The sequence below is a fragment of the Sipha flava genome, unplaced genomic scaffold, assembly GCF_003268045.1.
Source record: "Sipha flava isolate LNK unplaced genomic scaffold, YSA_version1 1_pilon_pilon, whole genome shotgun sequence".
In the NCBI taxonomy this organism is placed as follows: domain Eukaryota; kingdom Metazoa; phylum Arthropoda; class Insecta; order Hemiptera; family Aphididae; genus Sipha; species Sipha flava.
The window spans coordinates 608,608-623,065 of record NW_020272783.1 but is presented as its reverse complement, the minus strand read 5'-3'; the positions used below and the strand labels follow the sequence as shown (position 1 = coordinate 623,065).

Sequence of the window (14,458 nt, the reverse complement as noted above, 5' to 3'; positions counted from 1 at the left end):
GAACAAGATTTGTTAGACAGCCACGATGATAAATATGTAAATGTATATGTACTTATTGAACATTACCATATTACTTCATATTGAAGCGCATAAAAATATTTTTTTTTTATAAAAGTAAGTATACCTATGTACAGATGGAATAATCAAAATAAAATGCGTTCATAATTATATACGGCAGCAGCAACTTGATTTTATATTTATATAGAAAATAGCTTATATTATAAGCCTAATAATATAATATAATTAGTAAAGTCATTATTCGTACAGTACTGTTTGTATTAACCGTGTTGTATTTACGATTCACGTCAACGTCATGGTTTGAATATTTTTCCAGCGTATATGATGCTTTCAAAGCAGTGAACGTGCATATCTACTATAAGAAGATTATCATATTGAATCGCACTGAGTACTACGTAGTAAGAGATTAACACACTCCACTCTAACTCAGTTTCATATGATTTAGATGTATTTGTATTTATATTATATATATATATATATATAATACGTGTTTGTTAGGGTATAGTTTTTCATCTATACATGTAGAGTAAAAAATGTATTAGAAATAAGTATATCAAAGACATCGTAATGCTTTTGAAAAATCCACTTTGTTCGTATATACGCGATGGCTAAGCATATTGTCCTTACAATATTACTATACACGTGGGATGATGTTATAGTTATTAGAACAAACAATTTAATTTCGTTTAATTATAGAATTTATGAATGAAAAATATACCAGTTACGTGACTCATATAAACGACGATTGCCACGTATGATTTATTGATTATTTTGTATTCAGTAATCAAGTACTTATAGTATATACTGTAATACAGTGTCGAATATTATCATAAGTGAGAAACATAAAATAAACGATAAATTATCCATAAACATTTGAAAATTTGAAAAATTATGTATTGTAGTTTTAATTTAAAGGCAAAGATCATAAAACTACAAATTGTCTTCGAGTTACGTTGCTGTCGAAACGTATACATCAACTTCTGACGCAACGTGTGGATAGTATTGCATATGGATATAATACCATACGATTAGAGTTGTTTTCGGAAAGTTTTTTGACAACGTTTTCGTCGTTGAAATCGTTCAATTTGTCGTTTGAATTCGTTGAAACATTAGATACCCCGGTACAAGAAGTCGCGGGCATCGAAAACGTTTATGTATTAAACGAGAAAAACACTTTGCAGCACGGGCTGACTTTAACTCGATTTGGCCGACTAATTTCATTATTGTACACATACACCGTGGGTATTATATCAGATACGAGCGGGAGACTAACACTTATGCGTACTATGCGCGCACACACACGTACATAAGTACGGTCGAGAAGTGTGGGTGACTGGGTGTGCTCAGCGTGCGTGCGGGCGCGTAGAAAAGCGGAGTTAACGGCCATAAACGCGTCGCGGTGAATATTGTCCGGGACACGGAGTTGAATAGGGTTTGTTTGGCGTAAATAGGGTTCGTTTAACGGGCGCGCGCGGGCGCGTGTGTCGGCCGCCGCAGGATCGGAGAAACATTCGGGCGACCGGGCGACGGGAGAGACGGTTGTCGGCGGCGGCTGACACAAAAACGACTTCTGTCCGCCACCCCTTATAAGAACCATCCGAAAACGCTTTTAACGTGATTAAACTTACCTCCCCCGGCAAGGCAACCCGTGTTTAGTATATATATATTATTCCGCTTTATCACCGTATGCGTTTGTACTTGTATATATTATTATTATTATTATTATTATTGTATTTTTTTTTTCGTCAAGTCGCCGCTGACGCGTAATCGATATAATGCGTGTACTTGGACGCGCGCGTTCATACATTACGATAATGCGCGAATAACGCCACACGTGAATCACGAGGTTGTTGAACATTATTTTGAACGCCTTTCCACGTCCGCGTCGTAGGTGATATTTAAATTATAAAAGCACGTGCTAGTTCACATCACGTGTGTACTACAAAAGATACACTGCTTTGATGTAGAAAGTTACAAAAATAAATAATATTATGTTGTACGCATCCGCAATTACGTCTATAAACACGAGGCTTGTGCGAGTCTTCTTGCCGGTCATATTATAACTCGAAAAACTCGAATCCGACTAGCTCAAAACGCTAGTGCCCAAGACAGTGACTATTTGTAAAAATCCTACGCAATACCGCCGCTACATACAACGATTATTACTCTGTTTTCCCGGCGACGGACAGAGCGGTTTCTGAACGGAGAAACTGTGAGAAGTAGAAGTAGTAGCCGACTACGATAGATGAATTAGAAGACAGCATCATAAATGTCATTGGTCAACAACCAATCGAAATATTTGAACGTGTCATTGGAAATGTGAATTTTAAAATCGACATTGTTGACCGCAGTTACGGCCAACATTTAAAAGATATAATATTAAAAAAAATAAGTGTAAATAATAGTTTTTTTTCTTACAATGATAAAGATAACCTAACAAAATTGAATTTTACTATTTTAATAATTTTTTTATTTTTTGAAAATAGTGCCACTAAATGAATCATCCTTAATATAGGTATACAAGTTTATTGCACCGACGTCACGTGAAATATGTATGTTGTGTGTATACGCGCGCCGAGATTGGGGTGGACGATGTCCTGCAGTGACGCGTACGTACGGTGTTTCCATTAGGCTAATGACTCGTCATAGTATATATAAATATATACCTAGAGCGCAAACCCCGCACTTGGCCTACGTGGTATTTCCACCCTTTACATCGCTTTCACCAAAGTTTGCGTTCGGGCCACGCACATGGGTACCATATATACATGTAACACACACACATACACTCTTCTTTGTATAAAATATGTATTTGACACAAAAGGTATGTACCACACACAGGCACCAATAAAGTATACGTCTGAACACAAAACCCTGGGGCGATGTTTCATAAAGATGTCTAACTCTCTTCCCTGCGATACCGTCGTGCATCGTTTACCGCGGACGTGGAGCAGTGGCAATCGAAATATTAACGTCCGCACATACTCGAGTATTCTAGTATAGATTTCGTATCGTCGACTTGGTCTGGGTGTATTTTATTTACAAGAGTACGGGTGAGCTTCGTATCATAAACGTTTTCGTACGGAGATTTCTCGAAATATATTTTTTTTTCCATCATAAGTCGATACGACACGACCCCGCACGCTCGATATCCTGCGCGCATTCGACAAGCTGTAAAGTGATAAGTAGTGTCCGAAACAAATGTGGGTACAACAATGGGTTCAATAGGTTCCTTGGCGCGCGTTCAATACGTAAACAATTTTAATTCACGACCGCGTCTACCTTAGAGAACTATAAGAATTATGGCTAAAACTCGTTTGCGCACAAATTCACAACTCGATTGCGCAAATATATATTTGGCTACCTGTGACGAAAATCCCTAGTGTCAGAACTCGTTTGCTTATTGTCGTTGATTATTATACTCCTCGTGATTATGAGAGTTGGTTACTTTTATTATTTTGTTTGATTTATTAACAATAACACTCGCAAGACATTTTTTATTAGTGCATCTAAGATTTGAACATCCACTCATTAAAACACGGTATTCACTAAATTTATAATTATCAACATTAAAACATCGTTTTCCTCACCGAGATTCAAAAATATTAGAAATTTCTACGCCATATTAAAGTTTACGTCGCCAACACACTAGTCACCACTGTATCGATATTATATATATATACATATTACATATACAGGGTGGGGCACTGAAACGGTCGATTTTCAAAGATATATTTTCTCAGTAGCAATTAAAGTAAAAATTCTCTCTGAATATTATTAGTTGCAAGACAACATGCCATTTAGTAAACATGGAACAGTAGAGTGCTGAACAAAGTGCTTATGCGATAAAATTGTTTTATAAAAATAATAACAGTTGCGTAGCTGCACAGCGTTCATTTGTTCGTATCCATTTTAATCTTGAACGCCATGATTCAGTACTATCGGCATGGCTATTCAAATATGGGTAACCAACTTTTAAGAGTCGGGTTCAACATTAAAAAAGAAGCCTGTACGAAAAAAAACACGTCGCTGTGTAAAATCCGACCTAGACTTCTACTGAACAAGTTTTAAAAAAAAATATGTTTTGTGCAGAACATTTCGGACTCCTTATGAGAACGGTCTTAACAGCAGTGATGTTTATGAATGCTTTTTTTTACGGGCATATATTTTTTAATGCTAAACCCGTGTCTTCAAAGTTGGTTATCCATATTTAAATAGCCTTGCCGATGGTGCCGAATCATGGCGTTTAAGATTGAATTGAAGACGAAATGAACGCTGCGCAACTACGTAACTGTCATTATTTTTGTATAATGATTTTATCGCATAAGCACGTTGTTCATCACTCCACTGTTCCATGTTTACTAAATGGCATGCTGTCTTACAACTAATAATATTTAGAGAGAATTTTTATTTTAATAACTAATGAGAAAATTTATCTTTGGAAATCGGCCATTTTAGTGCCCCACCCTGTACATAGTCCATTCCTACCGAAACCCTACTAACATTTGTCTGGAAAATCCAAATTTATATAATCTACAGTCTACACAGTCGATTATAAGATAATATATTTGATAATTTGTACTGCAGTCTGTGACGATATATGTATACACGTGTCATGCGTGTGAATGTGCGCAAACGAGTTACCGATTTTCAAGTAAACGACTGATTTTGTCGTGCGCAAACGAGTCGTCGATTTTCAGGTAAAACATTTTGAATGTGCGCAAACGTTGCGTTTGAGTTGCAGCGAAGAATTATGCGTAAGCGCGCGGTGCACATACCGGAATTGGACCCTTCGTTGTGGTGCAACGAGTTGGTGCTGCTGGTGTTGTGGTCGGCCAACGCGGTGTTGTTGTTGTTGTTCTCGTTGCTCTGCAGCTGAGCGGCTATTTTGCTCTTCACGCCGCCTACGTTGCCGCCCAGGCCGCCGTTCACGTTCGGATGGTGGTCGTGGTCGTGTTTACACAGCAGCGTGTCGTCGCGCAGCGCGAACTCGTCGCCGGGTATGAGCTGCCTGCTGCACGCGTTGCACCTGAAGCACTCCATGTGATAGACTTTAGTTTTGGCCCTCATCACGAGCTCGGTCCGGTCGAAGCTCAGGTTGCACTTATCACATTTGGTGCCAAACAATCTGCAACACACGTTGAATACATTATGCATAAGAGTGGACGCTCGTTGAGAACGTTATTAGCGGAATTTCGTTTTTATTCGTGTCCGTTGCTGTTCGCGGAGACGCGAGTGCTCGTCGTGCGGTTCACTGTCACGTTTACTGTTTTTTTTTCTACGCGTGTGTCGACACCGTTCTTGTCGACGGTTATGATGTTGCGAATCGATTCTAACTCTACTCTAATCGTCGAAACTTTTTGACGGTGTACAATAACTATTTAGAGAGGAGACAGCGTGGTCGATGAATTCGAAACTAACTCGATTAAAACCAAAATTTCGAAATATCTCCCGTGAAACTACGTCGGCGAGTCGTCTCAAAAGAGCTTTCGCGTGGATTCATCATTAAACGTATAATTCAACTAACTAACTTTAAAGTTATAATTAAAATCGTGCGCTTTTATCATTTCCATTATGACTACTCTGGTGTATCGCCGTTATAACACAATGTTTCCATTTCAAATGCGTGGATTATTTTTGAAATTCATATCGCCCAGTTGTTAACAGTATACTATTACATATACGTATACAATTCTAAAATTAAATTTTTTCGGTCGTATGAAATATACGCAATACATAGATTATAGGCGAGTATAGCTGCAGGTTTTGGACCTAAATAATAATAGTACATTGAGCAATGTGTAACATTGTCATCGTGGCTCGGAGAACGAACGTATGAAAAAAAAAAAAAAAAAGATTAAAAAAAGTCGGTTGACGGGTCTTAAAAATAAAAATAAACTAAGTCCGATCTGTCGTCATCTTCGTCGAATTCGTCATTGACAAGTGTTCGGCGGCTGCGGTGGAACGGGGTGTACTACGGACGAGAAACACGCGGAAGACATCGGATCCCGTCGGCCACCCAACGAGGCCGCGTTTACGTTTTAAAAATATTTCATAAACATCGCGTCGAGACCGCAATTAGCGCGTTTCGAAAACATGTTCGTGTACACACGGATTATGAAAAGAAAAGAAAAAAACCCCCTGTGCCCGTACGTCGCGCATCAGGACCTCAGGATCGGAACACGTGCAACGGTACGACGAGCGTTTACCGTACAGTAATTTAATGATAACCGTAATCGTAGTAATAATATGTACACACATGGACTACCGTATTTACGCGTGTCGCTGTAAACAAACACGTCCGAGTGCGAAAAAAATAATCGTTTACACACGTTTCTCGTATACTCATTTTCCACGCAGCGCACACAGTATAAGACGAGATTAATGGATTCAGCATATGTGCGCAGTCTTACGCTACGGCCCGCTGCAATAGTGCGTATTTTATGTACACAGGAACGTAAACGCGTACACTATGTGTGTATACGAAAACACTGAAAAAGGTAAACACGACGGCGCAGCGACGAAGGAGCAGCGGAACTGCAGTAAAAGTTTCGTTGACGCATCCTTTCAACGTCGTCATCGGTAAAATAAAATATACACATATTTATACGTTATAGGGCCGAGAAAAAAAAAATAAAACACAAATTTCGTTCGAAACCGTCCGATAACGTTGTGAAACAAACGTGAACGTATGAGACGATTTTAAATAAAGACGCTGTCGGAGATGGAGAGACACGAAAGGCTTTTAGAAATTTTAGCCGCAACATTTATTAGAGCAGTGATAGAAATATTTAGATGTTCTTTAAATTTCTCTTTTACCTACTTCAGTTGAAAATTGTAGTTATCGTGTTCTCGGATTATGGATTAACGATTGGATCGTTTATTGAGTATTCCTACATACATAAATATATTTCTGAATATGGGTTACTGTATCTAAAACAATATATTATTTCGGGTTCTTATACAGTATAAGTATACGCGAACCCGGAATAAAATATCATACGGGTGAATAAAAACATTTTTTTATTAGTAAGCTGAAGAATGTAGAACATGTATAATACAGTAAATATAAACTTATAATAATTAATTAAGAACTATAATAGTTTTACAAAAAAACTAAACTTTGAAGAGGACGAAAGTTTACTTCCATGCTCCCACTAACTCATTATTTTAATCCCTTTCTATTATTTGAGGTACATTGTTGACATTTTCAAAACACGTTGGTTTTTAATATTTAATACATGATAGAAAAAATAATTACAAAAAAAGAAATACTATTTTAATTTTAATATTCAAATAATCTTCAAGTAAATTGTTTAATTGAGATTTATTTCGATGATCATATCAAACCCAAAATGATATTTTGAATATTTTTAAAAATTTATCACAAATATGCTATGAAATGTATAGAATTTTAGTTCCCGTCCCGATGCGTTATATCACGTTAAGTAATACCCTAAGTATTATCGATGTTAACATATTGAACAATGAACAGTACAGGAAAAAGAACTTTTCCAGTCTTAATTTATACATGTACAAAATATAATGTCGATGTAGATTCCCTGTGCCCATATTTGTAAAAAAAAAAAAAGAAAAACATTCATCATACACACATAACTTTGGCGGCATTCGTATGACCCTTGGAAATAATAGAATACGTGTGTGTGTGTGTGTGTGTGTGTGTGTGTGTGTATGGCTATATTGACACAATGTCATCTGTCATGGAAGACCCCGGAGCCGATTTATTTACTCAAAGGGAGAATCGGGTATGAGTACCGTGTAAACATCGGCAGACATTCGAAAACAAGAGGCGTGCAGATGTATTTGACGTCCGTCACAAAATGTAAACATCAATCATTATATATAAAAATTGAAAATTATGGATCAAATGACTATGCTCACGGAAATTAATAAAAAATATACTGATATGTTTTATATAAAAACCTAATGCGTATCAGTTTGTCGCGAATTACAACAATCTCATCGGCAAAAACCAAATTTCCAGTGAATTATTACGTATAATACTTGATTTGGATGTACTGTGTATAATATACCATAGTAAAACACATTCGCTAAGTGTAACTATCAACATTCAATTGAATTTTTATTATGCTATCCAATATAAATTATACATTATACTGTGCGAGATGCTATCTGTATACAGTAGAACTTTGGTAATTCAATGTTCATATAGTATCCAGAAATGTAAGAAAATAATACGAGTTTAAATTAATTGTTATAAAACAAATTGAATGAATGAAAATGTTGTTGTTTTTAAATTATAAAATTATATAGTTTCCAATTATTGTGATTTTACAGAACATACAGTATTATATGAACATGTACAATGAACAACATTAAGACGATATCTGTCTAATATGGATCGAAGTATAAGTACATAACTAAATCACTCAGTTGGATATTTATCGTGTAATGAATTTTATACATCATCGAACATTGCAAATTAATGATTTTTAAACCGTTGCGATAATCGGTTTAACAGCATATTTTATACTCAGAGTTTTTTATTTTTACTTCGTAGCCGACATGTTTGCATGCTCTGAACCAGTGGTTTTCAACCTTATTCGGATCATGAACCCCCAATTTTTATTTTTGTGTAATGCGACCCCTTCAAAAAAAAATTTTGTTTAATTCATCAAAATTTGATTTAATTACCGATAAAATATTTACATGATAAACAATTTTAATTAATTAACACTTACAAATTTAATAAATAATTTACTTTGTTTTTTTTAAATAATATGGAAAAACCATTTCATCCATTATTTTTGGCCACCCCTAGATTGAAAACCACTGCTTTGAACAATTCGCCGAAAAACATGATACGATAGAAGAAGAAATGTACCTAAATTTGTTGAGAAATGAAAAATGTTACGAATAAAAGCACTGAACTCTAAACGTATACTCGCGCGTATACATCACAGTGATAAATTATATTAGCAGTAAAAAATTCAACTGCGTACATATATGCTTGTTGTGATGTGCTTCGAGAATGTGAGTTTTCGTGAACTATATAGAATGTACACAAAATGAGTGGATGTTTGCTATAAAACGAGTAGGTTATTGATGTTAAAAAGAAATCACTCGTCTTAAGCAAATCTCGGTTTCATCATAGAGCATCAAATACAAACCCCTCGTTTTCTAAGTACATGCACTTAAATTCGATATCATATGGTACGAATGTTTTTAAAATAAATGTTTTGAAAAAAAATAATAAATAAATAAATAATTAAACAACCCAATAGTATGATAATAACAACGGTTTACCTGACATAGTCTAATTTACAATAGGTTTTCCCGTCCCTCACGAAACAGGTACAATGTTCGTCCAAAAACTGATGGCACTCAGCACATTTGAGGCACGCCGCGTGCCACTCCAAGTCCGGGGCCACCTTCAGTATGTACTGGTCATTTATCGCGCCGCCACAGCCCACGCACAGACTCAACCGCCGTCGTTCTGAAAAATTTAACAAAAACACACCTGATTTTAAATAAAATCTATACGCTGCTCGTGTCAAATCGGGCAATACAGCAATAAAGCGCGTGCAGAGTATAAAACATAATATTATATAGGTCATATAAATGCAGTGGCGTAGCCAGGATTTTTCTTCATCAGAAGCTGATCAATTTTTAAACAATAGTGGTTTAGTTTTTTCGCAACCGATGCACAACATTATATGTATTAAATACCTACTACCACAGATAGATAGCTATAAAGTGTTAATACTAACATTTTTAAATATTTTATATTTTTATTTTTTTTAGCGATTTTCATAGACCATTAATATAATTTTCTTAACGTTTTAGGGGAGGTGCTTCAGCCTCCTCAGTTCCCCCTTGGCTACGCCACTGTATAGGTGTACTTATTTGTATATATATATATACATATTTCGAGGAGGAGTAGAAGCAATTCATTATAATATCGTAATTACTTCTATAGTACATACGAGTAGATACCACGGACGTTTACGTAAAAGGTAACTAAGTGGTGTAAGAGTATTTACTACGTAGCTCACGATATTTTGGATATTTTCATAATATTTACCACAGTAAAAAAAAAAAAATAATCGAATTTTCACATACAAGGTATATGAATATGAAAATATACGTAACTATGTAATTACAGCGCATTATTATAAGATTATATTACCTACATTTACTAATTTTTTACGTAACTCAATAATGCAGATTTAATAATTCATCCCTTGTTACTTAGAACTATTGTAAATGTCACGGAACATCTATACATAAAGCTGTATTTACAAAGCTATATTTTTTACCAAATATGTGCCTATAAACTTAAATATAAAATAAAAATTACACTATTGATATTATTACTATATTTGCATGCGTACTATATTATATATCGTTGTTTTTATGTAACGCATCACCACAACCTACATCAATCCTTATTTTATTTATAAATTTATACATGTGTACATTTCTTATAACTCGTTTGATAAGACTCATTTTTATAAACAGATTTTTTGTCACAGCTTGTAAACATTTACGATCTGTAAGACACGCATATAATGTACTTTTTATTCGCCATTTTAACATTATAACGTCCAAAAGAATATAATATACATATATACCGGCCGCGGCGATGTCGATAAATTTAGATTCGTTTTATTATTATTATTATTCATGGCGCGTGCGTTTTATTATAACGCCGGTTACCTCCTATACATTTCCGCACGCAGTAAATTAAAAGTTTTTATAGTAAAATGTATACATATATACAGTTTTAGGCACCTCATGTATCTATATATATTTATATTCAGTGTGTGTGTATGTGTTTTATTGTGACAAATGCGTTGGCCGTGATTTGTGTCTTACGTGCACTTGCGGAGCAGTTCTCGTATATATGTATAGGATGCCTATACATGAGTATAGGCAAAATCAGCTCAAGTTAAAGTATATATACTATAGGGATGGGAAATGGCAGATAGTTTACCAAAATATACATGTATACACGACGTAACGAGGATTAAAATTTGAATATTTGCGCGTGCATAAATGCAATATGTAAAGAGCTAAGAAATATACGCCTATACGCTCAAAGGTTTTTGCATATATATATATATATATATATATATATATGCATTCATATCAATATATATCGTTTATTATATGTAAATATGTATGTGTTATAATATAATATTGTATGTATGATAAATATTCCAAGTTACTATATTACACATATTGAATAACTACTCGGTGGTGACGAATAGTGAAGCACGTATATGCGTATAACTATAGGTATACCTACCATATATACAATGGATTTTGTATTTATGAGAAACGTAATAGGATTGTATGGATTTGTATTACTTGGAATACAATCGTATATACATTACTATGCAACAGAATACATGTGTATATAATATTATAGGTATATGTATACATTTTATACACGGAAAAAATACAGAACCCCACGAAAAATAGTGAGATTTATAGGTAATATAATCTGGTGAGGTAAAACAGAAAAACCTAAAATATCGTCAAGTAAACCGTTGGCATATATTATAATATATGCATAAATATAGTCTAATAAATTTTAGTATCTTTCGAATATTGTATGAGGTAACATTTGTGTAACTATACCGTTCGTGTGTAAACCTACATGCGATTTTCTTGATAGACAAGAATAAAGCTACTATACCGTGATCAAAATAGATACGAAGGTATAGTATCTATAAGTAAATGCGATTTAAAAAATAGACATTGATTAAAATTGAAGATTGTTGTAGAATGAAAATAAAAACTATATATGTATATATATACACATGCCATATAATAAAATACACAATAAATAATTAAGTAATTAAATTAATATATTTATATGAATAATAATAATAATAATATTGAAGCTAATAGTAGAAGAATAAAAAGTTATGTGCTATCAGATAAATAATAAATACTAAATTACAATATATTAAATATATAAAATTTATTTACCCCAAATTTTGGGGTAATTTATATTTTTCAATTTCATGTATTTTTCTGTTTGAAACATTATTAAACGCGTTATAGTCTAATAAAATCACAAAAAAAAATTTTAAATAGAGAAAAATCTGAACTCTATGGTTTCATAATTTCTTTGTAAAATTGTTTTCATACGATTACGACTTAACTGCTTGAATTTTACGCGGATCTATCGACTTACTCGTACCGTATGACTATATTGGGTAACATCTCAAAGCTAGGTCACCACAACGACCGCAATTGTTATGGATACTGTAAAATATATTCGTATATTATTATTGTTGTACCGAGGGCGAGTGGAAACGGTATGGTTAAAAACGGCGACATTACGGTGTTCAAGGGCGTATTTGTGGGAGAGAGGGAGGTCGAAGAGGACATTCACCCCCCCCCCCATGACTCGTATTATTTTTGATATAATACATTGATTTATTTAAAAAAAATGTAATGTATAAATAATTAAGAATATAAATGACTAGTACATCATTATAACAGAAACATGAGCTGTAGGTAATGAACTGTAAATCATTTTTAAGTTTGTATTGAAGAAAAATTAGTTTCGCCCCCCCCCCCCCCCTCATGGCCTCAATTCAAATACGCCCTTGACGGTGTTCGTGATCTATGCACCTCGGCGTCATCATCGTCGCACCATCGAGCTCACCGCATTGTTACGCGTAAATACAAACGTTTAGAGAGACACGTGTGCATTGTAGTGCGCGCAGCATGCATACGGCGTCGTGGTTGTCGTGCTATTGGTCGTGTATTGGTACAGCCCTCCGGGGCGGAGTTAAAAGCGTACGTCCGTTCGGAACCCGTTCGGTGAACGGATAACGTTTCTTTGATGTGTCGCCGCCATGTTTGTACTTACACGAGATCGACGTGTTTCGAACACGACAACAATAATAGTAATAACAATAATGATATACATTTATTATCAAGGCCTGGTCGTCGTCGCGTCGACGGTAAATACGAGTATATGTAAATAATTAAAATAATGCGTCCGTACAATCCATTGATTACTTATACGCATTTTAAACGTGTTCAATAGAAGTAAAAGCTGTCGAAAATACGGAAAAAAGAAGAAAATCCAATGCGCGAATCGATTATAATATGTTTATAGAAGATTATTATTATTATATTCAGAGCGTAACTCAAAAACGCCGTTACTGAATTCACATATTCGGAAACTGCAATGATTGCAGAATGCTAGAAATGTACTGAAAAAGTCTACCTGTGTACTTCTACAATACGGAATACGAATTATTTACACGTAGCTGTAGAATATCTGATCAATCAAATATTTTTCAATTATCACTAATATATTTTTACGTGAATGTATGTAATATGTATAAAATAATCGTTTACTTTAGATATTAATTTATTGTCATGCACTATCCTAAAATTTCATTTTTTTGTTCGGCATAAACTTGAAAACTGGTAATATATTATTATTAATTATTATTTTTTTTTTTGAAGTATAAATAATCAATATATGTACACATGATGCAAATTATTATTCTTAAGAATAATAACTGTAAACCTATGTATTTTTATTGAAAACGCACGTAATAATTAATTAAAAATATAACTTAATTATGTACACTGAAAACATAAAGTATTTAGCGTATACACGTATATAATATGTAGGATTCACAGCCGAGTGATTTTGAATACAACCTCATGTATAAATATTCACGAGTTCTAGCATAATTTCTTTGAATATTTAGGATTTACGGATGGGTGATTTCTTATAGCGAAAATATTATCAAAATAATCGATAAAATAAAATTACTATTACTGCAAATATTAAAAATATTATAATTATAGCCACATTTAAAGAATGACTTCTGAATAAAATTTAGATTCATATATTTACGTACATGTAATAATAAATACAGGATAATTTTGCTCAAAATTAAATTTATCATAATGTTACTTATTAAACCAAGTTAAATCGATTATTATAATTTAATATTATAAATTTTGTTGTAATATCATGTAGGGTTAAGTAAGATATTTTCGTGAAAATATTTGTTGAACGTATAATGTAATTCCTTATTACGGGATTGACTTGAAAATTATATTGATCTTTAAAACGACTACGTTCAAGGATCAATATAGTTTTCAAGTCCATCGTGTAATAGGGGATTACATTATACGTTCAACAAATAATATCACAAAATAATATGTGCCAATGAAAATACCTAAATTAATTCACTCTCCAATTTATAATATTGAAGACGTGTAGCAATTAAAAATCATGTAACATACATCACTATAAATAATAAGTATTATTGAAATAATATTTGAAACACATATACGTATAATACACGTTTCAATTATAATTTTATAATTTATAATACTTCGTTCTATTACCGTAATCAAGCATATATTTATACGTTTGAAGATACACAATGACTATTACTATCGTCTA

The 14,458-nt window shown here is 33.8% G+C and overlaps 1 protein-coding gene across 2 annotated transcripts in view; it reads right to left on the bottom strand.

The window, feature by feature from the left end:
- The window catches only part of LOC112681965 (insulin gene enhancer protein ISL-2B), a 49,704-nt gene that overhangs the window by 11,007 nt on the left and 24,239 nt on the right, over positions 1-14,458 (bottom strand). The window contains exons 3-4 of one of the 2 annotated variants that reach the window (XM_025552358.1): positions 9,307-9,520; positions 4,797-5,146 (exon numbers count right to left, since the gene is read on the bottom strand). In XM_025552358.1, coding sequence (XP_025408143.1) covers positions 4,797-5,146; positions 9,307-9,520 — 564 coding nt within the window. The remainder of the gene's footprint in view (positions 1-4,796; positions 5,147-9,306; positions 9,521-14,458) is intronic. The other variant, XM_025552359.1, reaches the window with a different exon arrangement.